We start from the raw sequence: 25,811 nt of genomic DNA on the forward strand, positions 1-25,811 counted from the left end.
TGGCCAGAAAAAAAAGTCCGAGATGACAATGCCAGGATTCATCGGGCTCAAATTGTGAAAGAGTGGTTCAGGAGCATGAGACATTATTTTCACACATGGATTGTCCACCACAGAGTCCAGACCTTAACCCCATTGAGAATCTTTGGGATGTGCTGGGGAAGCTTTGTGCAGCGTCAGACTCGACCAGCATCAATGCAATGTCTTGGTGAAGAATTAATGCAACACTGGATGGAATTAAATCTGGTGACATTGCAGAAGTGAAATCGAAACAATGCCACAGGAAATGTGTGCCGTAATGTAAGCTAAAGGTGGTCCAACAAAATTAGAGTGTGTGACCTTTTTTCTGGCCAGGCAGTGTAAATCCAATGCTTTATAATTATTCTCAAACTGTGGTACGGGAGCAGCCTAGTGGTTGTTGAGCTCCATCTGGTGGTATGTGGACTCCTGCAAAAGCAACTCTTCTTTGCAAACCCAGAATGATTTTTTTTATACAGATTGATATCACTCTGGTCCCCATATCCTCTGTCACGTCTCAGGCAAACGTCCAACGATCATCCAGTCAGATTAGTTTATTCAGTGACGTATGTGAAACAAAGGAGCTCATTGGTCACCTCTGCTTTACAAATAAAATTGCTCATTAATTCTGCAGAAATCCACCATTTTTCTGCAAAAATCCACCAGTTTTTTCCAGCCTTGTGGCATTTTTTCCTTTATTTTTATCTTTTTTAATGCACAGACCATACGTGTCCCTGATTGGTTAATCCACCTGTCAATCACGCCCCTTTGAAAACAGAGAGCTTCACCGGTGACTCAGACCAGACCAGATTTATCTCTTCATAAAGTATTGAAGAAATGTGTGCTCTGGATCCCAAGAAAACACTTTGAGCCAAACCAAACCACTGTGAGCTTTGGATCAAACTGTAAAATATTTTATCAACAGTAAAACAACAGGAATTTTGAACCGATCACTGAAATAAGTTCTAGGATGAGAGTGTGTTGAACGTACCATTGTGTGAGTGAGATAGACGTTTGTCACTTAGGAGTTTTGTCCCTTGTTTTTTCACCAGGAGAGGAAACGTCTAGACTAGTGCTGTAGACCAGGCTCAACGACAACAAATTTGGGGACTCAGGGCAAGAAACCTCACATGGCCCCTCCGTCTAATATTAATGAGTAGGAAGAGGGTCCAATTCTGTGCTCCTAAGACCCAGGGGCCCGGGACAACAGACCCCTTTGTCCCCCCCTGTCGGCTCCCTGCATCCACCTACAAGTTTCTTTGGTTTTGTTGGTTTCATTTCAAAACACAGAGGGGGGCCACGGCTTTTCTGTTCTTTTCTAAAACCTCCTGTCACAATATATCAACCCCACTATCCCGAGTCTATACACCTCTCTTTTTCTCCCCACCTCTTTCTCACTCTCTCCAATTTTCTCTTCCTCTTTCTCTCTCTTCTTACTGCCTTTCTATCATGCCCTCCTCCATGTTTCTCGCTCTCTCTCTATCTCTCTCACTTAACTCCTTTTCTTATCTTCCCTTACATACCTCTCTCTCTTTTCTTTCTCCGTCTCTCTCACCCATTTCTCCCTCTCGGTCTCTCTTTCTCCCTTCTTACCCTCTCCTCGCACTCCATTTCTTTACCCTATACCTTTCTGTCTCCTCTCCCTTCCCTCTCTCTCTCATTCCATCTTTATCTGCCCTCTTTCTCTTTCTCTTTCCTCTGTTTTTCCTTATACAGTGCGCCTGATATGAAAAGCGTATCTCCAGCGTTGGATCCTCTCTGTATCTCTGTATCTGTGTGTGTGTGTGTGTGTGTGTGTGTATGTAGGGGTGTGTGTGCGTGCATGTGTGGGTGCGCGTGCGTGTGGGTGTATGTAGGCGTGTGTGTGTGTGTGTGTGTGTGTGTGTGTGTGTGTGTGTGTGTGTGTTTGAGCCAGTTGGTCTGAAAGCTGCTGCCTTTGGCCCAAGTGCAGATTCCTCAGCTGCTTCTGCTTAAGTCATACAGGCGATCAAAACCAGGACTAAACCAGGACTAAACTAGAACTTAACCAGGCCTTAACCAGGTCTAAACCAGGTTTAAACTGGGACTTAACCAGGTGTAAAACAGGATTAAAGCAGGACTCAACAAGGACCAAACCAGGTTTAAACCATTATACCAGGATTAAACCAGGACTAAACCAGAACTAAACCGGGACTAAGCCAGGTCTAAACTGGGACTAAAGTAGGACTGCTAAAATAGAGCTCAATATAGACTACACTAGACCAGGTCTAAACCAGGTTTAAACCAGGATTAAACTGGGACTAAACAAGGACTAAATTAGGGCCGGTAATTCATACTACAGATTTGTCGGCAGGTCTCACACAATGATAAAAATATTTCTACTTTTTAGTCCAGTTAAAAATGTAGTATAGAAAGTACATATACCTGCTTTTAAATGTAGAGAAGTAAAAGTAAAAAGTATCCATTTTAAAATGTACTTAAGTAAAGTACAAATGCCTATTTTCTGATCTGTTATAATGTTGTTTCCTCATCTCAAACAGACCTGGAGTTGAGTTTTGTTTCATTCACACACAAAAAACCACAAACCCTGCACATTTAGGCTGAGTTCTTCCCTCAAACTGAAAACACTCTGCTCCACTTTGTGATGTCATCATGTGGTAATACAGGAAGTGCTCCACTGTGTTTTAAAACTCCATACACCTTCACTAGAATCATTTGGATCATTTTAACCCTGGAATTACCAATCTTTACTGAACAAAAAGTAAAAGGTAGTTGTTAACTTCAAAATGAGCACTTCATGACATCACGAGGTGGAACGGAGCATTTTGAGCTTTGGAGATGTAGACAGACGAATAATAAAGTGTTACTCAAACATGTGTGAATGAAACAAAACACAACTCCAGGTGTGTTTTTGAGGAGGTAACAACATTATAACATGGCTTAAACCTCACAGGAGTTGATTTTGTGTAATATATTCCCTTTAAATACAATACTTTACCACTTTTACTTTGTCACGTTCCACCGCTGGCACAAACAAAGCATAAAAATGTGATGATACTAAACATTTCAGCAGCTCATTTACATCTCATATTTAGACCTGTTTTTACGAGCAGCAACATGAAAATAAAACCCACCCAGAACCACAGACACACAGCTGCGCTTCACATTCATTTACACAAGGATTCAGTTTATTACAGAAAAATGCAGATTTTAATAGCTCTAAAAACAAAAGACAACTTTGCCTGACACGAATCCCACAAACCCTAAAACAGTTTGATCTCTGCTGGTACTGAATACTTCTGTTGTGCCATTGAACAAGACACTTCGCCGCCTGTATCGCTATTGTATGTATAAGCAGCTCCCGACGTCAAGATATGTCCACTGTGTACTGTCCGCGTCACATTATAAAGCGTTTTATTGTCTGATCATCTGAAAGTGCGCAGTTAGCATGCTAGTTGTTGTTAGCTTGATTGTGCCTGTAAAGTTTTCTCAAAGTTGTACTTATAAACTCATCGTGGTGAATAGTTAGGATGCTCTGAATGCATAAGGTAAGTGAGGAGTGACTTTGGACCACTGCAAACTGTTTAAAAGTTTGTTTTTAAGACAGTAAAAATCAGGTGCAGCGCCGTTAACCAGGATTAAACTAAGTCTTAACCAGAACTAAACCAAGACTAAACCAAGACCTTAGATCATACTGAAAATGTTCTGGACCAGCTTAAATCAGACCTATTCTGCAAAATTGACTTTTCAGAGCTTCTAAGCATGTTATAGTTGTTTTTCTTTCTCATTTACCTTCTGAAGTTGTATTTAGAGTGATTCATGTTTGACTTAAACTTTAATTGCCTATTTTCAAGCCGCCATTTTGCCGATCAACTCCCGTTTTCACCTCCACTGGTCCACACCCGCTGTGATGTCTGAGAGATCAAAGATTCAGACTCAAGGGTAAAAGGTTGAACAGAGTTTATTTACAAACACGGAAATGTAAATGTAGATTGACACAGCAGATGGTAGAGAGCGGGGTCATATGCTGAAGTCTTCGAGAAAATCATAGGTAGTGGGGACAGAGGCTGGGGTGTTTGTACCGGTCGAGGGGAGCTGGGTCAGAGGCTGAGGTGCAGGGTAGTTCCAAGGAGCAGGATCAGACGAAAAACGACAAAAAACAGCAGAGTACAGAGATCATACGTACAAAAAACTAGACTGAGCCAAGCGGACTGTACCACGGGGGATACACGGACGATCTGGGGGAGTTTGTAGGATCCTCAGTCCCTTTGTACTCCAAGGTCCAGGCTTGATTGCTCATGGGCTGCAGGTGTGTAGTAGGTGGTGCCAGAGTCTCCGTCCAGCTCCCAGCACAGACACAGAAGGCGGGGAGAAAGACAGCACAAAAAGACAAGGACAGACTGGGATCTTGACAAATGTAGGCACTTTGGTTTTCAATTTATTTTATTTTATTAATCGGTGATACTCGTAGGATTTGGATCAGCTCCCATTGGGCACCGCCGCTTTCTAACACAGAACTGAGCGGACAGGTTTGTTTTATTAAGTCGTTTTAGATGAATATTGTCCACAGGTGTCATAGATTACAACCACAGAGCAGACACAAGCGCAACAGGAATCGGCAAAATTGTGGTGTCTCTAATACATAAAACGAGTGAAACAATGAGACTGAACCTCTCCAGCTCACACAGTAAAAAGACCCTCATTGTATAATCTGATTGAACACAGGGATTTTGGATCAGTTTGTCACAGTTTCTGAAGGCCGCTGCGCCTGTCTTATATTATAACGTTTTGGAATGAATAAAGTTAACGTCTGTGTTGAATCAAAAGTGAAAATAGATTAAAGAAAGAGGAACTTGAGCTGGATGTGTCTGCGGGATGTGGGATACGTTTTATGGAGACGGCAATTTAAACAGCACCGTGAATAATACAGAGCAAATGGTCCGGTTCAGATGGGCTCCTGTTCTGTTTTTAAGAGTTGAGTTTAAGGTCAGTGTCTGGATACTGTGGGCTTTATGTTTCCTGCTCAAGGAGGTGGGTTGTGTTCTCGTCGCTGTTGAGTGAGTGACTGTTGTGTTGCAGATGGATTAGGCACAGTTGATTAATCCTCCTAGAGAAGATGTGTCCTCTGCATCTTTTGTGGACTGTAGTGCTTGTTTGAGTCCAAGCCCATGATCCATCTTCTTCCACTTCTTCTGGCCCGGGGTCACAGGGGCAGCAGTCTAAACAGGGACTCCCAGACTTCCCACACCCCAGACACTTCCTCCAGCTCCTCCAGTGGGACTCCAATGCATACCAGGCCAGCCGAGAACGTAGATTGACCAGTAAATCGATCGCTGCATCACTACTTTTTATGTTCTTTTTTATCTTGAAGCCACAGTGTGTAACATTTTAGCCAAAAAAGACTAAAATACAAGCATGTTTTTTTATTTAGGCTGTTTATTGCACTGAAAAGATGAGGAAAAAACACGTGTCCTCCTCCTGCTTGTTTCATAAAATTGTTCCTTTGTTCATAATATTCGACAGTATGGCATAAAACTCATGGTATGTTTTTTAACTGTTTCCATTGAATCATACATGTTGTGCCATCTCCAAAAAGTGATATATGTATGTAGTTTTAAGCTGTTGGTTTGTTTTGATGCGAACAGTACAAGAAAAAATGTATTCTGTCAACTTGTTTGGCTTTTTTGAATGAAGATGTTTCGCTGCTCACCCAGTTCTGGTCAGATTGCTGGTGGACACTGCCTTAAACTCCCTTCAGTTAGATATAAGGCAGTGTCCACCAAACATTTTTATCCAGTTTTTTGTCCAGAATTTATTTATTTTTTTACTATGAATCATATCTTGACGACTGAGAGATTACACAGACATCTCTGATACAATTGTGTTTCTCTGACGTGTCTTTATGTCTAGGTTCCAGACTATCTTTGCGTAGTATAAGTACATAAAGTATCCTAAGGCATGTATTAGTGATCAGACTAACTGAGCTCATGGGTTGAACTCAGGACCCTCGGCTTATGGCTGTAGACGCCGCTCAGCCCCTCCTATAATGTCAGTGTACTTTGGTGCTGCTCTAGTTTGACTTTAAATGTGAAAAGTAGTTTTAGTTCTGCCTTAAATGGTCAAATCAATTCAGTATAAATCTACTTTCCTCTCAGTGTTTATTATAATCTGTAGTAAATGTAAACGGAGGTTCTGATGCCGTGACGGGAATAGCCTCGGGAGAAATAGTGTTATTCAAATAGCAGAGGATGAAGTCATGTGACACGTCTGGCTTCAGTTTCACAGAGTTCAAATGGGTTTATGGAGAGCACAGCTAAAGCACTCACAAGCCTTTTAAACCTGTGTTAGTGTTATATACAGAGGACCAAAGATGACATCACTGAAGAATAAATGTTGGAATGTGTTAAATTAAATGGTGAATAAAAATATATGTGTAAATAAATAAATGCGCTTACACATTAATGCCTTGTATTCTAGGCATTAAAAAGCTCAAATATGCTTGTTTTTACATTTCAGTTTACATGTATAGTTACTTATTAATATATTTGTTTTTACATTTTTAAATGGGGATGACAGTGGCTCAGTTGGTAGATTGTTTGTCCACTGATATGAAGTTTGGCAGTTTGAATCCTGCTCTCGACAGAAATTTGATCATTGGTTGAGTGATCAGATCCACTGAGCCACAGGTTGGCGGTGCGATTCCAGCTCCCACAGATGAATGCTGTCGTTGTGTCCTTGGGCAAGACACTTAAAACACCTCACCTCCAGGGGCTGCATGTGTGTGTGAATGGGAGAGTGATTCCGTGATGTAAAGCACTGTATAAAAATATGATTAATTAATTACGATTAATTAATTATTTTTATCCTTTTTTAATTTTTTACATTTATTTTTTTTTACTAATTTATTCATTTTTACTTGTATTAATTTCCACACATATTTATTTTTACTTTTATTTGTTGCTTAAATGCATGTAGAAATAAATTAATAAGTAAAAATAATACATGTAAAAAACATATATTTTATGTATAAAAAATTAATAAATCATCATTAATAATAATAATAATAATAATAAAAATAATAATAATAAATACATTTAAAAATAAATACATGCACAAATAAATACATGCACAAATAAATGAATTAATGAATGAATATAAAAATGTAAAAATATATTTAATCCTCAGAATGTGATGTGCTCAGAATGTGGATTGTGTAAATGTATTTATTTATTATTTATTTATTTATACATATTTTATAAAACATTTGATAAGAGTGGTTCACATGGTTAGAGCTCTCATCCAACAACCTCAAAGTCAGCAGTTCTAACCCCTTATGGACTAGACACTCGTACGTATAAATGTGTTTGTGAATGGTTGGTGATGGTCCAAGAGGCTGATGGCACAAATTGGCAGCCTTGCTTCTGTCGGTTTACCCCAGGGCAGCTGTGGCTAACCATAAACTGAGAATTGAGTGAATATTGCACAAAACTGTAAACACCTTTGAGCTTTTGGAACAGTGACAAAAAGTATTACTGTACTTTCAAGTGAATATGTTTTGTTACTAAACCCACAAGTATTCAGAAAAAGATTAAAATCTCTCTCTCTCTTTCTCTCTCTCTCTGCTGCAGCCCGGGAACTACCAGCGCACGGTGCGGAGGACGGAGGACTCTTTTCAGGCTTGCACGGACATGGTGAGCTGTTTCCAGGAGCGTGCGCGGGTGGAGCGGCAGTACGCCCAGGCCCTCAGCGAGTGGAGCCAGAAGTGGAGGCCTGTGGTCGACTCCAGTCAGTAGATCCTGTGTTGTTTTATCCTTTCAACTTTTCATTTCATCTGTCTGCATTGGCTGAAGTATAGATCCTATTAGAGGCCACAGAAAAAGCCACTATGGCCAACAGGGGGCGCAGAGACTCCACCTGCCAGTGCACTCAGCAAAGAAACAGTTAAATGTAGTTAGCAGTTAATAGTGTCGTTCTGCTGGCAAGTCAAGAATGAATTGGTTTGATTTTTTCATACATTAAAGCAACACTGTGTAACTTTCTGGAGTTGGCACATCATCTACACGACTCCACGGAAACGGAAAGTTAAAATGATACATCGGAACGTTCTCCATTGAAATACATATATTTTATGCCTGGAATATTATAGCCAAAGGACCATCATTTCCATGGAAACAAGCAGAAGGAGGCCAGGTTAAATAAGTGTCAGGTTTGTGGAGATGCAAGCCCACTCACAGTAGACTTATCAACATTTGCCATTTAAATAGAAAGATCAGCCATAGAAATACCCATATCGGTCGATCTCTGATTTTGTTGTATGATTTGGCTGAAAAGTTATACAGTGCGGCTTTAATTTAAGTTGTACATTGTGTCAAAAATAAGTTCAAATGACTTTCCTGAATACCTGACACAGGACCTTTAAGGCTGACGTGTTAGTGACAGCTGAGTTACCCTGTCTCCCTGTGCTCAGGTCCCCTCTACGGCTCTCTGATGAAGGCCTGGCAGTGCTTCATGAGCTCCGCAGACCGCCTCGCCTCGCTCCACGCCTCCATGTGTCGAGCACTGGTGTCGGAGGACGGGGACCGCGTGCGCACCTGGCAGAAGGACAACTTCCACAAGAAAGTGTTTGGAGGATTCAAAGAGACGCAGGAGATCGAGACCGGGTTTGCACGCGCTCAGAAGCCATGGACGAAGAAACTCAAAAAGGTCTGTGTGCAGGTTTTTATGTTTATCTGATTCTGACTTGGTGAGATAAAACCTGTGGTGAATGTGTATCATAGTTTTACATCAGTTTCATGGCAGTTTATGGGGAAAAAGTTACTCAAAAATACAGGAAGCAGTGGTAAGTTCTAAATCTGAATGTCATCAATGTACAAAATCTCATCGAGAATGCAGAGACAATATATCAACATATACGCACAAACCTGCCTGGGACACCTCCCCAGGAAGTCATCAAGGAGACATCCAAAACAGATGCCTGCTACTCTCGACTGTAGCCAACTCTCGAGCTCCTCCTGTGTGACTGAGCTCCTCACCCTGTATCTAAGGGAGCGTCCAGCCTCCCCGCAGAGGAAACTCATTTAAACGCTTGGATCTGTGATCTTGTCCTTTCGGTCTTTACTCAAAGTTCATGGGCATAGGTGAGGTTAGACTGACTCTTAAAGTGAGAGTGAGTCATTCGAGAGCCGTGTATTTTTATTCGTAGCCTTGTTAACTTTATAGTTGCTAGGTGACAGTTATTACCACTACATATATCATATCTGTTGACCTGGAAGTAACTCCAAGTAAATCCCGTCCGCCCTGTCAGAACCTGTGGGTTTCAGAATGAGCAAAAATTGGGACTGCTATCATAGTGATTGAATGAATAGGAAAAAAATGTACGTATTAATAAGAAATGTGCAAATGCAGGACAAAACAGAACTAATTGAAATACAACTTTGAGTAAGGTGATGATGGGGAACACCATTATAACAGGGTAAAAAGCTAATAAAAGTAGATTTTACATACTATATCCTCTAAAATGCTTGCGGGTGTACTGTTTGTAAATGTGATATATTTCTGCACAGTTGGACAAAGCCAGGCAGGCGTTCCACAAGGCGAGTCGGAGAGAGTATCTGATTAGAGAGAGAGAGGCCCACGCTCAGGGAAACCCCGACGTCAACATCGACAAACAGAAGAAGCTCCAGGAGGATTTGCAGCTGGCCTCTCAGGAGGTGGACAAGGTCAGGACTGTGTAGAGCTGTTTAACTTTCACCCTGTCCATAACTCTTCTGCTCATCTGTAGTGCATGTGTCTGTTTGGGGCCGTGTGTGCGGCTTTAGCTCTACAGGTTCACATGACATCACAACACTGTAGAAGATACTGTAAAGATGTAGATACTTTAACATGGAGCTGGAGACAGGTCAGGACTCTATGGTGCAGTTTTCTGTGTCTGATGCAGATGTGTTGACCTGGTTTATGGTCAGTATCTCTGTAATTACAGGACCTATCCACATGAAACAAAAACTGGCAAAAAGTTTTAATGTAAACCGAAAACAGTAGACCTGCTTCAACAGGTGTGAATAGTGAAAGATGAAGAAGGCAGCTGTTGTATTGAGGATAAACATGGTGAGGTTTGAGCTGTTAGTCAAGGCCAGAGGGGAAACAAAAAGGACAACTGACAGTGTCTGCTTCTACGGCAGCTACTTGGAACCTGCCTCTGTTTTTGCTTCACAGAATTTGACGCGCCTGACGTGGCCAGATGTTTTGTCAGTTTCTGTGTTATGTTACTCAGTAATGACGGCTCGGTACTACAGAAAATGCCAGAGTACTAGCAGGTGCCATGTCAGGTGCCACAAACACTGCCAGCTGACAAAACATAACTGCCACTGTCAGAAACTGAGCCTAGTTGGTGCAAGACTTGTTTTTATTGCTCAAAACTTTGAACAACAAGTATTTGACAGATTTGACCAGTAACTTTGCCTGGTAGTGTCATCTGCTTTTCTCTCTGGAGATAGATTGGTTATTGCTGTGGAAAATTCCAAGCAAAGGAATAAGACAAGGCAAGTTTATTTGTATAGCACAACTGGTACACAAAGTAATTCAATGTGCTTTACAGAATAAGAAAGACATTAAAATCACAATACAACAAATCAAAAGATAAAGAATATAAACCTTTCAGTCATACTCACAGCTAAACAGAGCCATTTGGATTTAAACATTGTCTCACATCTTCAGGAAGACTCTTCCAGGTTTTAGCTGCACAAAACTAAAACGCTCATTCTCCATGTTTAGTCCTGGTTTAGCCCTAGTTTAGTCCCTGTTTACTGCTGACTCTGGGCACAAGCAGGAGGCAGGTTCCTGAAGTCCTCAGGGGAACATCTCCAGGGAGACTAGCGTGTCAAACGTCCCATATAGTGCACGTTTAATGGACACTTATGTAATGTTATTGGCCTTTAAATATACGCCTGATAGCTCTTTCTTTGGCGTCTCATGTTGATGAAGCAGAATATAACTCCAAGTGTGTTTCTGATGAGGAAATGTGGTTCAAAGGTCAAAAATATATTGCTTTAAAGTTATTCTCATTGTATTCATAGTGATTTTGACCCTCGTTTGTGGCAGATGCGTTCACGTTATGAGAAGGTTCTAGAGGAGGTGAATCGATACGCCCCGCGATACATGGAGGAGATGGAGTCTGTGTTTGACCAATCACAGGACGAGGAGAAAAAGAGGATAATGTTCCTGAAGCAAGCTTTACTGTCCATCCACGACCACCTGGACGTCACCACCAACGAGAGGTGAGTCTGACCCTCCCAGGCTGCCGTAGTCCGAATTTTACAATCATAATAAAAAGAAGAATACCTACTTTAGTTAGAAATCACAGAGATGACATTAGCTATTGCTTTGCCTAGAGTGTTCCACAGTATGGCATTAAACTGATCTATCTCCAGAGTAACAAGCAACTGACAGCACCAGAGACACCACCAAGTTACAGGTCAGATCTGTGGAGAGGCAAAAATGCATGCTTTTTTATGGTAATTTGGAGCAATAAAAATACAAGTAATGAAATTAATACTACTATGTTTAATGCTTTATTGTGGAACATTGAATATTTTTGGTTATATATTCTGTAAATCAGCCTATTTGCCCAGATACCTTTGAAATATCCTTAAAAATGTGTTATAAATAAACAAATGTGAAGCTCTCCTATGTATAATTTATCTGGTGGGAGGTCTGTCTATTATAATATTTATTCTTTTTTTTTTTTTTATTGTAAAAATATGCAGCACTAAACATGCATTTTTACTTTTACAGATCTGATCAGTGACTTTTCAGGTGGTGTTTCCAGGTGTGGCCTGGTGTGTTCAGTTTAATCTCATACTGTGTAATATTCAAGCCAAAGCTATAACATCTCCATGGAGACAAGCAGCTGGCCGAAAACTAGAAAACTGACATAGTACGGCTTTAAAAATGAAACTTCCATACTGATATTATAATGTGACAGAAATGAGGTTGCACTGATTTGCCTGGTGTTTTGTGGCTGTGTTAAAATGGCCTTTAGAGAGACTCAGGGCCCATAAACACAAGCGTTCACATTTGTACAGGATCCACGCTGCTATAGATCTGTGGAAATGCCAGAGCTGCTTATGTTTAAACCACAGACCTGGAAAAAAAAACAAAGATTCCACTCAGAAGATGTCAGGGCTGTGAACGAGGTGCTGACTGTTTCACAACATATTTATGCACAGAGACTTTCCATAGGCACCATTTTGATTTATGTTCAGTGTTCGGTATGTGCTTCTCTGACAGATATTTTAGTTTCATGTAATTAAATTGAATTGAGTTTTGGTTTGTTTTTATTTAATTCTATTTTGTTATTTTGTTTTGTTTATTTTGTTTATTTTTACTTTTTTTCGTGTTACCGTACTTTTATTTTATTTGTATTTTATTTTATTTTTTTATTTTAATTTAGTTTAGTTTTATTTTATTTAACTTTTATTTTATTTTGTTTAATTTTAATTTTGTTTTATTTTATTTTTTATATTATTTTTATTTTTACTAGAGAGTGGCAGGTTCTACACAACACCCACTAGAGATACCTGTGGGATATTTAGTTTACATTTTTAGACAGATGTGTTGATCTTAACACAGACTATTCTGCACAATTGACTTTCAGAGCTTTTATTTCATAGTTTTTTTCCCCCTCACCATTTACTCACCCGCAGTTTTGCTTATTTTTAAGACGCCAAATTGCCAATCAACTCCACTGAACTTCACCCACATTGCTAAGTCTGAATGAGGTGTGTGTGTGTGTGTGTGTGTGTTTTGGTGGTGTGAGGGGCTGATGGTGCAGATTGAGTCACCAGGGCAGCTGTGGCTTATAATAACTTACCTCCAGTGAATGATGAGTGCATTGTAAAGCATTATATAAATCCATGGTATTATTAGGGCAGTGTTTAAAGTGTCCGCTCTGTTCCAGTGTGCGGTCTGTGTACAGTGAGCTCCACAACACTCTCATGTCCATAGACGAACAGGAGGATCTGCGCTGGTGGAAGAACACTCACGGCCCTGGCATGCCCACAGACTGGCCTCATTTTCAGGTACTGTTCTGTGTGCGCCAATACATGGACATTTATATAATGTACTAAATCATCTGTTTTAGGAATACAACCCGGAGAAGAAGCCCAAGCCTAAAAAAGGGAAGAAGGAAGTGAAGGAGGTAAAGGAGGTGAAGGACGTGAAGGAGGTGAAGGCGATTAAACAGGTGGACACAGGAACCATAGAGAAAAGGTGACTCAATATGTACAAATATAATAAATAATATAAGTGATACAAAACTACAGTCTGATTCCACATCGTGTATCTCCACTGACTGAACACAGTCGTCTCATTTAGCACAGCACTGATCTGCTCCTGCTTTTGTATAAATAGTTATTTTGGTCTTAAATGGGGACTTTTATTTCAAGCTCGGGGTCTCTTCACATATTCTTGTTGAGTTCCTTGGGGCTCCTGTGCGGCGCCGCTGTGTGTAGATGAAACACATCAGAGACGAGTCAGTGGCTCAGCTGCATGATGTGGAATCAGCTCATTACCTTCTGCTAAATGTTTTTTAATTGGTGCATGAAGTATTTAGTTATGTGACATGTGTCGTGCAGTAGTAGCACTGTGGTAATCATAGACTGTATAAGAAGTGGACTAAGTGAGTTCGGCTCCAGTCAAATGAATCTCATCGACGCTAGAGCAGTTGTAGGGGCCAATGTGGAGCAGACTATGTCCATTTATATATACAGTCTATGGTTGTAATTGTGCTCTAACCATTCACCGCACGTGTGTCTTCTTGCCCAACAACCCAAGATTCAAACCATGTACACGTTTTCAGTAACTGATATTAAAAACTTTACATTGTGTCCACAGTGTGATGATCGGAGGAGTGAAGGTGAGAGCTCTGTACGACTATGTGGGACAGGAGACGGATGAGCTCTCATTCAAAGCAGGTAACAGCAACACGTCTTATACTGTACTTTATGAAGGATTTATTAAAGGAACTGTATGTGTGTACTCTTACAGTTTAAAAACATATTACAATCATATTTGAACCCGTGTTTCCAGAGCTTTAACCTACATATAGAGGACACATCCAAGTTTTTCTCATTCTGAGTGGACGGACAGCATAGACTACAGCAGCACAGGCACTGGTTAATGATGGGCTGCACATACTAGAGTTTAGGTAATGACGATTCAAATCAGACAGAGTCCTTTTAGGTTTAAACCAACTGGATTTCAGCATTGAAACCAGCTCATTCTGCTTTCTGAGTGGTTTATCTCCGTCATGTCAGCATTACCGTGAGAGCAGTTCAGGACACCAATCTGCTGTGAATCTCCATCTCAAAGCCAATACATTAACCGCTCGTTTGAAGATAGTGAGGTGCAGCTCTTAGCCAGAGAAAAGAAATGGTTTGAGAGAGGAGTTAAAGAGGCAGTTTTTGTTTGGAAAGACAATCCTTTGAACAAGAATTGGAGTTTAGACATCATTTATCTCCTACTTACAACTCCATCCTCAGACCTAAATCTAACCAAGGAAAATATACTGCCAGCCAGAAACTGCAAAGAAACAAGTGTGAACGTTTCAGTGTAGTTAGCTCTTCCCTTCAGACAGATATAAGGAAGTGTCTACGAATAATCTAACAAGAACTCACTCTAAAACTTTTTATCTAGTTGACAGAATTGAATTTTCTTTTACTATATTAAAGTTTTATTTGATTCAAATATGTCTGCACTGTATCTGGAGAACACAGTTAGGTCATGTTTAATATCAAAATCTCACATTAAACTCCTTTAAACTCACATATTTAAACTTTCCTCTTTAGTTAAATAGAACATTTGTATATTCTAAACTTGTTTGAGATGTTTAGGCTTTTCCTCTTCACTTTAACTTCACTTTCACGGTAACGCTCAGTGTCCTTGTTTGTGCAGGTGAGGAGTTCTTGAAGATCGAGGATGAGGACGACCAGGGCTGGTGTCGAGGGATGAAGGACGGCCAGTGGGAGGGGCTCTATCCAGCAAACTATGTGGAGGTGGTTTAGTCACGACTTTTAATTTGACACTTTAAATATATGTGATCAGGCGTAGCATTATGACCATAGACTGGAGAAAGGAGCAATACAGGGTTCTTAGTCTTGGTTGAGTCCTGGTTTAGTCCTGGTTTAGTCCTGGTTTAGTCCTGGTTTAGTCCTGGTTTAGTCCTGTCTTAGATTTGGATTAGTCCTCATTTAGATGTGATTTAGACCTGGTTTAGTTCAGCTCTTCACGGTCTGTAATGGTCAGAATACATCAAAGGTGCTTCAGACTTGGTTTATACTTCTGGATTAAACTTCGGTTAGACCTGGTTTAGTCCCGGTTTTGTGCAGCTGTTTTGGTGTGTTCCTGGTCTGCTGGTTTAGTTCTGATTTAGACCTGGTTTAGTCCTTGTTTAGACCTAGTATAGTCCTGAGTTAGGCTTGGTTTAGTCCTGGTTTAGTCCTGTGTTAGATCTGGATTAATCTTAATTTAGACCTGGTTTAGTTCAGCTCTTTTGTGTTGTCTGTTGAGCAAAGTATATCAAAGATGCGTCAGTCCTCATTCAGACCTGGATTAGACCTGGTTTAGTCCTGGGTTAGACCTGGTGCAGTCCGGGGTTAGACCTGGTTTAGTCCTCATTTAGACCTAGTTTAGTCCTGTGTTAGACCTGTGTTGGACCTGGTTTAGTCCTGTTTTAGACCTGGTTTAGTCCTCATTTAGACCTTGCTCAGTCCTGGATTAGAACTGGGTTAGACCTGGAGCAATCATAAGGTTCCTGCAGCTGTTCTGTTCCTGGTCTGCTGGTTTGGTTCTGATTTAGATCTGGTTTAGACCTGGTTTAGTCCTGGGTTAGACCTGGGTTAGACCTCATTTAGACCTAGTTTAGTCCTGGTTTCATCCTGTGTTAGACCTGGTTTAGTCCTGGGTTAGAGACCTGGGTTAGACCTGGTTTAGACCTGGTTTCGTCCTGTGTTAGACCTGGTTTAGTCCTGGGTTAGACCTGGTTTAGTCCTGGTTTTCGTCCTGTGTTAGACCTGGTTTAGTCCTGGTTTCATCCTGTGTTAAACCTGGTTTAGTCCTGGTTTCGTCCTGTGTTAGACCTGGTTTAGTCCTGGTTTCGTCCTGTGTTAGACCTGGTTTAGTCCTGGTTTCGTCCTGTATTAGACCTGGTTTAGTCCTGGTTTCGTCCTGCGTTAGACCTGGTTTAGTCCTGGGTTAGAGCTGGTTAAGACCTGGTTTCATCCTGTGTTAGACCTGGTTTAGACCTGGTTTAGTCCTGGTTTCGTCCTGTGTTAGACCTGGTTTCGTCCTGTGTTAGACCTGGTTTAGTCCTGTGTTAGACCTGGTTTAGTCCTGTGTTAGACCTGGTTTAGTCCTGTGTTAGACCTGGTTTAGTCCTGTGTTAGACCTGGTTTAGTCCTGTGTTAGACCTGGTTTAGTCCTGTGTTAGACCTGGTTTAGTCCTGTGTTAGACCTGGCTTAGCTCAGCTCTTTTGTCTTGTCTGTATTGATCAAAATATATCAAAGATGCTTTAGACCTCGTTCAGTCCTGGATTAGACCTGGATTAGACCTCGTATAGTCCTTCTTTAGACCTGGTTTAGTCCTTATTTAGACCTGAGCTAGTCTTGTTTTAGTCCTGGTTTGGTTCTTATGAAGTTTCTTGGTCACGATGCTATCCCTGATCATGATTTAGTTCTATTTAAAACGTGGACATCACAAACCAAAGCTGTCATGTTGTTGCTCAAACATGTGAAAATCTGCAGGTTGTTTTCTCTTTTTTTTTTCTTTTTTTTGAAGGACTTTAAACATTTTTGCTTTTGTTTGCCTACACCACTTGTATCAAAGCCATATCATAATTTAGCTTGAATGCTGGACTCAACGGTACATATTTGGTGCTGAATTGTCATATAGAAACTTTTAAATAAATGTTTTTGTTTAGTTTTTTTACTCTTGGCACCTCAACACATTGAAATGAAATGAACTGAACTGCTTAAGAGACTGTGAGAACAACGCCACTTGTAGCCTTGACTAAAATTACACTGTTTTACTAAAAAAAACTTCATATTTTTGTTTTATGTTCAAATTTGTCCTACGTTTAAAGAGGGGATATTGTGCAAAATCCATTTTTTTTTAGCTTTCTCCCCTGTTATAAGATTCAGTACGAGGCTCCGCCCACAATCTGACATCACAACATGCTCTCGTGCGACAATCCTCCATAAATACACAAAAACATGACACAGAACTGTACACGACAACTTGACAAACCTGATGTGATGTGCAGTAGTTTTATTAGCGGGACGCAGCTGATTGTGTTGCGATAGCGCTCTGAAGGGGTGACTGAGTGACTTAGCACAAAGAGCAAAGGAAGAAAAAAACACCAAAAACGAAAGCGAAACTAAAGTAGAACGAGTACTAAAGTAAAATACCCCCTTTTTAACTAACCTCAGGCCTCAAAATCTTCATTCAAAACTCAAATACTTCAAAATATCATGTTATAAAATGCTAATTATGAAAACTTTATTCTAAAAATGTTATGAGATCACTGTACAGACATTATGAAATCTTAATCACTTTACATAATTAATATCTTGTTATATCTATCTGCTTAATCTTGTACTAAGTGTCCTCTGAAAATACGTGGCACTTTAGCGTAACTGTCTCGTCTTTCATAACTGCAGTATTTTCCGTTCATTTTACTATGTTCATATGTTCTGTTACGCCTTTTCAAACGCTGTCATCTTTTTGAAATAAATTTGTACTGCGATATATGGATTTGTTTGTGTTGGTGTTATGAATGTGCAGCGTTTGTCTTCCAACCAGAGCGTATCTGGTTCAAATCTCGTCCACAGTCCACACGTAACATGGGTGGTGTGAAATTAGGACGGGCTGCAAATACTGTTTGAAAAAAATCTGTTTTATATTGTCAAAAGTCCTCAAAATGGTGTCGTAACAAGAAAACATCATGTGACTAAAAGAGTTGTCCCTGGATACTACTACTACTATTTCTACTACTACTACTACTACTACTACTACTACTACTACTACTGTTGCTGCTATTACTACTACAGGTACTACTACTACTACTACTACTATTACTACTACTGCTGCTATTACTACTACTGGTACTGGTACTACTACTACTACTGCTGGTACTACTACTACTACTGCTACTACTACTACTAATACTACTACTAATACTAATACTAATACTAATACTACTAATACTACTAATACTACTAATACTAATACTACTACTGATACTACTACTACTACTTCTACTACTACTTCTAATACTACTACTACTACTACTAATACTACTACTACTACTACTAATACTAATACTACTACTACTAATACTAATACTAATACTAATACTAATACTAATACTACTAATACTACTACTACTACTACTAATACTAATACTACTACTACTAATACTACTACTGATACTACTACTACTACTTCTACTACTACTTCTAATACTAATACTACTACTACTAATACTAATACTAATACTACTACTAATACTAATACTACTACTAATACTACTACTACTAATACTACTAATACTACTTCTACTACTACTACTAATACTACTACTACTACTAATACTACTACTACTACTACTACTTCTAATACTACTACTACTAATACTACTACTACTAATACTACTACTACTAATACTAATACTACTACTACTACTAATACTAATACTACTGCTACTACTACTACTACTACTACTGTTGCTGCTATTACTACTACTACTACTAATACTAATACTAATACTACTACTAATACTACTACTACTACTACTGTTGCTGCTATTACTACTACTACTACTACTTCTACTGTTGCTGCTATTACTACTACTACTACTACTACTACTGCTACTACTACTACTGTTGCTGCTATTACTACGATTGCTATTACTACTACAGGTACTACTACTACTACTACTACTGCCATTACTACTACTGGTGCTACTGCTTCTACTATTACTACTACTGGTACTACTACTACTAGTACTACTACTGCTGCTACTACTACTACTCCTCCTGGTTCTAGAGGTAGTCCTAGTGTATATTTGTATTCGACGTGTGTAGTCTTTGTGTACTGCATATTTTCGTCTCTTGCAGTTTTGTTGTAAAGTCCCTGATGTAAAAGTCTAAAACAACAGTGAGACACAGATTTGAGCTGAAGCGACGACGATTCAGATATTCAGGTATAAAATGTGTTTACGTGTACTTCAAAACCCTGTGTCCTGTTTGTTCGCATGTACACGCCCAGTCTAACGTTTGGACACGCCCTCTAATTCAATGTTTTTCTTCATTCTTTATATTATATTTATATTTATTTTACTTTTCCACTTCAAGTCAGTCAAAGCACTTCACGTCGAGAGCGGGATTCGAACCTCCAACCTTGAGATCAGTGGATCATTTCCCCAGTAGCGACGGTGTGGTAGACTTATTTAACTTTTTTTTTTCTTTACGACATAATTCCACACGTCTTACTTCATATATCTGATGTCTTCTGTGTGTATAACATGTACAAAGTAGTAAAAATAAAGAAAAAATTACTTAATAAGAGGTTAGCATGCTAGTTGCTGTTGACTCTGGCCTTAGAAAGTTGTGAAGAGCTCGTATAAACTCATCATGGTGAGTAATTAGGATGTTCTGAATGCACAGGGTAAGTGAGGAATAACTTTGGACCACTGTTATGTGATTGTTTACCCGTGAATGTTCCACAGTGTGGCATTATTGAATACGGCTCAGGAGAGATCGCTAAATTACCCAAACATACATGGGTGACATTTTAAAACATCTTCAGGAGAGATGAGAGGGAGGGAGAGGGGGAGACAGAGAGAAAGAGAAAGAGAGAGGTGTAGGGCAGAGAGAGCAAGGGAGAAAAAGAAGGAAAGAGGGAGAAAGGGAGATGAAAGAGACATAAAGGGAGTGAGGGAGAGAGAAAGATGAGGGAGAGATGAGAGGGAGGAAGAGGGGGAGACAGAAAGGTGTAGGGCAGAGGGGGGGGGAAGGGGGAGAGAAGGAGACAAAAAAGAGATAGAAAGGGAAGGAGGGAGAGATGGGACAGAGAGGGAACAAGGAGAGACAGAAAGGAGAGACAAAGAAAAGCAGAGAGAGGGGGAGACAAGGAGACAGAGGGGGAGAGAAAGAAGGAGAGAGGGGGAGAGAGGGGGCAAAGAGAGGGAGAGAGGACAGACAGAGAAAAGGAAAGAAGAGAAGAGGGGGAGACAGAGAGAGAGAAAGAGAGAGGTGTAGGGCACAGAGAGCGGGTGAGAAAAAGAAGGAAAGAGGGGGAGAGAAGGAGATGAAAGAAAGACAGAAAAGGAGGGAGAGAGAACAGATGGAGTGAGAGATGGGGCAGAGAGAGAAGTGGACAACTAGAGGGAGATAGGAGGGCAGAGAGAGGGAACCAGGAGAGAGAGAGAGAGAGAGAGAGAATGAAAGACAGAGAGGGTGAGAGAGGGAACAACATTGTTACATGGCATTTCTTTTTTAGATTTTGCAGGATTCCACCTCTTTAATTGTAAATGTGTCTTAAAATACTTTAGTATCACAGGGTCAGCAGTGACTTTAACATCACACTATAAGAAGATAAACATGTATAAAAGTATAGAAGGAGCAGGGAGAAAAAGTATCTCTGTACTCGATACGTGGCTCTGTACTTTATGTCACTGTCTCCTCCAGACTGAGAGACACTGAACGGAGCAGGACGTGTCCACTCCTGTCTCACACAAGACAAATCCACATACAACACAAAGACCACACAGGAATGTGAGCTTAAACTAACACAATACAACAACACTCAGATGGACAAGAAGAGAGAGAGAGTAGAGGAGAGAGAGGGGGGGGGGGGGGGGGGAGGGGAGAGAGAGAGGAGGGGATCTACCTCGTACTTTTGTTTTTACCTGATCTCTTATCTGCTCAAAAGATGCATTCTGTCTGTGAGGGGGGGTCACAGTAAAATGTTCCATACTGTTAGACATTCCAAGCAAAGAAGAACATTCCCATGGAGACGAGCACGTGGCAGACTCCACGCAAGAAAAATTCCATAGTGCACATTTAACACTAAACTTGTCGTTCCCTAGTTCTCCAGCAGAGGGCGCTGTCAGATCACTCTCTGCACTGATACATACCTTTAACATGACGAGAGAGAAAATATTAAATAAATACAGACTGTTAACTCCCCGCTCTGTCACGCGCTGACAGGGAGAAGTTGAGGTTGCCATGGAGACGGACATAATTAACACGAGCGCACAAGTCGCTCCAGTGACTCATTACATTTGAACAAGTTAATGGAGAAAACGACACGCTCCTGAAGAGTGTGTGTGAGTGTGTGTGTGTGTGTGTGTGTGTGTGTGTGTGTGTGGGTTTGTGCGCGTGTGTCTGTATGTGAGTGTGTGTGTGTATGTGTGTGTGTGTGTTTGTGCGCGTGTGTCTGTATCTGAGTGTGTGTGTGTCTGTATGTGAGTGTGAGTGTGTGTGTATGTGGGTGTGTGTGGGGGGGGGGGGGTGTGCATGTGTATGTCTTTTTGTGTATGTGTTTGTGTGCAGGTGTGTGTGTACATGTGTAGGGGTGTGTCGGGGTGTGTTTGTGTGTGTCTGCATGTCTGTGTGTGTGTGCGCGTGTGTATCTCTGTTTGTGTCTGTGTGTGCATGAGTATGTGTGTGTATACTTGTGTGTTTCTAATGATGTGATGAAAGAGGAGCGACACTAATGTTCCATATATGAGATGTTTCCACGGTGATATGGGGGAAAATGAGGAAATGGATTTTCATGACAAATTACGAACTGCGCTACACTGAATTGAACTGACTGCATGTTATAGGTCTATTCATCCTTTGCAGCTGATGTCATCCACATTTCCTGGGGATGTGAAGCTAACTGAGGGCACTGCTCTGTCTGAAGCTCCACTAGACTTTAGCCTGAGCTTTAGTTTAACACAATCTGACCAGAAAGAACCTCAGGTGAGCTGATATGTGCTGTTAGACAAGTCTCTGTCAAATAACATTACAGTCTCAAGCTAGCTAGCATTAGCCAACAGTTATTCAGTTTGTCAGTGTCATCTTTTTGTTGAAAATCAAACTCTTAAACAGGATCATGAATGTTCGGCTCGTGTTGATCACAGGCTTCTGAAAATGTGCCGTTTAAATTAATTTTTTGTTTTTTTCTTGAGTTTTAAGACTGTTTTAAAACTTTTTGGCAGTGTTTGCTAATGTGTGCATTGTGTCACCATGGTAACTGCTAAACACTCCACCATAGACATACATGTAGAACCCCTCCAAGGTGATGTCACTGTGTCAACATCCTCATATAATGCAACATTTCAAGTTAATTTAATTAGTCAGCATCACATTTTATACACTTGAGGTCAAAAAGTATCAACAGTTGTTTAAGTTTTTTGTTTTTTTTTAATAGTACATAAGTTTTGTGCTGTGGAGTGGAATATTCAAGTGTCACCATCTCACAGATATAAATCATGTCAAAACATTTGCATGGGGCATTAACCGCTAACTCATAAAGTGGCCAAACGCCTTGTCAAATCCTGAGCTCGTCTGACCTCTGAAGCAAAGCAGGGCTGAAAATACCAGGTTCCACAGTGGACAAAAAAACTGTTGTTGTGTCCTTTGGCAAGACATTTCACCCGTAGTATGAAAGAATGTAGTGTGTGAGTGTTGATAGATCACAACATTATCTTTTATTGTTTTAAAAATGTTATATTCACCAAAAAACAACAGATTAACATGTCTCCCCTCCCTTTGCTCTTTGTGCTAAGTCACTCCCCCTTCAGAGCTTCATCATAACACAATCAGCTGCATCCCTCTAATGAAACTACTGCACATCACATCAGGTTTGTCAAGTTGCTGTGTACAGTTTTGTATCATGTTTTTGTATTTTCATGGAGAGTTGTCGCGCGGGAGCATGGGTGATGTAAGCTTGTGGGCGGAGCCTTGTACAGAATCGTACAGCTGACCGTAAAGAGGGTTCAAATAGGGCCTGGGAGAGATTGCTGAATTACTCAAACATGCATGGATGACATCTAAAACCTCTTCAGACATGTTTTTGATGAGGGAACAACGTTATAACATGATAGAAAACTAAAAAAGGAGTGATTTTGTATGATACCTCCTCTTTAAAATCTGAAGAAAACATTGTTCTAATTGAGCAAATCTCAAAACAACACTTACAGTATTATCCATTTTCCCATATTTCTCCCGCCTCTGTGTTCTCAGTTTTGTAGTGTGACATATTTGAATAGCTGATGAGCGGGGAAACTCCAGCCTTAACAGTGTGGAACATTTCTTCCCTGGTGGTTGCCGTGGGTGATGTGAGAAGCGTGACTGTTTGAGAGTGACTCACCTCCTCCTCTCAGAGACACAACATATGAGCCATCCATCCACCGGAGCTGCCTACAGATGTTAGCACTCACTCCATCCGTCCATCTCTGCGTCCCTCGCTCCCTCCTTTCTTTCTCCCTCCTCGCTCTTTCTCTTCCTCCATCTGTCTCTCAGCCCCTCTCCCTCTTTTGTCTCTCTCTCCTCTCTTCTCCCTCATCCCCTACTTATTCATCTCTCATCCTCTCTTCTCTTTCACTCCTCTCACCCCCTTTTCTTCTCCATTTTCTCTCTTTATCCATCTCTGCATCCCTCTTCTCTTTCTCCCTCCTCTGTCTCTCTCTCCTTCCTCTCTCTCTTCCTCCTCTCTCTGTCTCTCTCTTCTCCCTCACCTCCCACCTATTAATCTCTCCATCCTCTCTTCTCTTTCACTCCTCTCTTACCCCTTCTCGCTTCCATTTTCTTTCTCTTTATCCTTCTTTCTGTCCCCCTTTCCCTCCTCTCTCTGTCTCTTTCTCCTCCCTCACCTCCCACCTTTTCATCTCTCCATCCTTTATTTTCTTTCACTCCTCTCTCACCACCTTCTCATCTCCATTTTCTCTCTCTTTATCTGTCTCTGCACCCCTCGCTCCCTCCTCTCTTTCTCCTTCCTCTCTCTTTCTTTTCCTCTGTCCATTTTTGTATCCCTCTCTTCCTCTTCTCTCTCCTCCCTCACCTCCCACCTTTTCATCTCCCCTCCTCTCTTCTTTTTCACTCCTCTCTCACCCCCTTCCCTCCTTCATTTTCTCTCTGTTTATCTGTCTCTGTATCCCTCTCTCCCTCCTCTCTTTCCTCTTTCTATCTCTCTCTTCTCCCACCTCCCACCTTTTCATCTCTCCATCCTCTCTTCTCTTTCACTCCTCTCTCATCCTCCTCTCTCCTTCATTTTCTTTCTCTGTATCCTTCTCTCCCTCGTCTCTCTCCTCCTCTCTCCATTCTTTCACTTCCCTTTCTCCTCACTCCTCTCTCTCCCACCTCACACTCTCCTCTTTTTTCCTCTACTCCTCTGTCTCCCCTCCCCCTCTTCTCTCACCCATCCTATCTTCCCCTCTCTCCTTTCCTCTCTCCTCTCCTTCTGTCTCTTTCACTCCTCCCTTACCTCCTTCTCTCCCCATCCCCCTCTTTCCCTCTCTATCCTTCTCTCCTCTTTCCTCATTCCTCTTTCACCCTGCCCACTCTCTCTCTCCCTCCTCACCCTTTCCCACCTCTTACCTTCTTTTCACTCCTCTCACACTGCTCTTTTTCTCTCTCTATCACACTTCCCATGTTCCCTTCTCCCTCCTCTTTTTTATTTCGCCCCTCTCTTTCTTTTCTTTCTTTCACCCCTGCTCTCGACATCTCCCCCACCCCACACGTGCTAACTTGTGCACTGAGTCTCTATGGTAACCGCTGAACATTCCACCACTGACATACACGTAGAACACCCCCAGTATGTGGTCGACTTGTGCTAAACATCATAAACTTGTGTCTAATCTGAACCAGGACCTACGGCAACACACATGGACAAACTACACAATATGTTGAATTTATGTTAAACTTGTTCATTTCAAAATTAATTTAAAATGAGGAAACTTTTATAAATGTGCTGGGATTAAATTTACAATGTTTGAAGTGAAAATAGTGCAAAAAAAAAAAAAAAAAAAAGAATGAACTGAAAGGAGCAAACTAAGGCAACAACTATAATGAACAAACACAGAAACAGAAGGGACATGTGGGTGGAGGTGCGTCCTGGTGCAGGTCTGCGGGGTGGGGTCCTCTGGGTGGGGTCCTGTGGGTGGAGGTGACTCAGAAAAGAGAGAGGGGAGATGGAGGGAGAGGTGAACAGAGGCAGCTGGAGGAGTGATCTAAACTATTTATTTATTTATTCAGTCAGTCATTTCGCAAGCATCTTTTACCTCCTCTCTCCTCCCTGCTTTCCTCTCCTTCACCCCCATCTCTCTCATTTGCTCTCTTTCTCTCTCTTTCACTGTTACTCTCTCCCTCCCTCTGTCTCTCTCTATCTCTCTGTTTCTGTTTCTCTCTTTTTTTCTCTTTCTTTCTTTCTCTCTTGTTGTATCTCTCTCACCGTCTCTTTTCTTTCCCTCTCTCTCTCTTTCTCTCTCTTTCTTTCTTTCTTTCTTTCTCTCTTGTTCTATCTCCCCCACTGTCTCACTGTCTCTCTCTCTCACCTTCTTTCTCTGTCTGTCTCGCTTCTCTCTCTCTCTTTCCTTCTCTCAGTCTCCCTCCCTCTCTCTTTCCCCCTCTCTCTCTCTCGCCTTCTCTCTCTGTCTCTCTTTCTCTCTCTCTCCTTCACTCTCTATCTCTCTCCCTCTCTCTCTTTCTCGCCTTCTCTCTCTCTCTGTCTCTCTTTCTCTCTCCTCTCTCTTTCCCTCTCTCTCCCTTTCTCT

The 25,811-nt window shown here is 41.1% G+C and overlaps 1 protein-coding gene across 1 annotated transcript in view; it reads left to right on the plus strand.

The window, feature by feature from the left end:
• Window positions 1-17,799, plus strand: part of si:ch211-51c14.1 (protein kinase C and casein kinase substrate in neurons protein 2) — a 34,379-nt gene extending 16,580 nt beyond the window's left edge. The window contains exons 3-10 of the mRNA XM_033971728.2: window positions 7,623-7,779; window positions 8,462-8,697; window positions 9,558-9,713; window positions 11,092-11,267; window positions 12,950-13,070; window positions 13,133-13,260; window positions 13,885-13,964; window positions 14,944-17,799. Coding sequence (XP_033827619.1) covers window positions 7,623-7,779; window positions 8,462-8,697; window positions 9,558-9,713; window positions 11,092-11,267; window positions 12,950-13,070; window positions 13,133-13,260; window positions 13,885-13,964; window positions 14,944-15,053 — 1,164 coding nt within the window. The 3' untranslated portion in view covers window positions 15,054-17,799. The remainder of the gene's footprint in view (window positions 1-7,622; window positions 7,780-8,461; window positions 8,698-9,557; window positions 9,714-11,091; window positions 11,268-12,949; window positions 13,071-13,132; window positions 13,261-13,884; window positions 13,965-14,943) is intronic.
• The last annotated feature ends 8,012 nt before the right edge of the window (window positions 17,800-25,811 follow it).

Source organism: Periophthalmus magnuspinnatus, chromosome 8 (assembly GCF_009829125.3).
Source record: "Periophthalmus magnuspinnatus isolate fPerMag1 chromosome 8, fPerMag1.2.pri, whole genome shotgun sequence".
Lineage (NCBI taxonomy): Eukaryota > Metazoa > Chordata > Actinopteri > Gobiiformes > Gobiidae > Periophthalmus > Periophthalmus magnuspinnatus.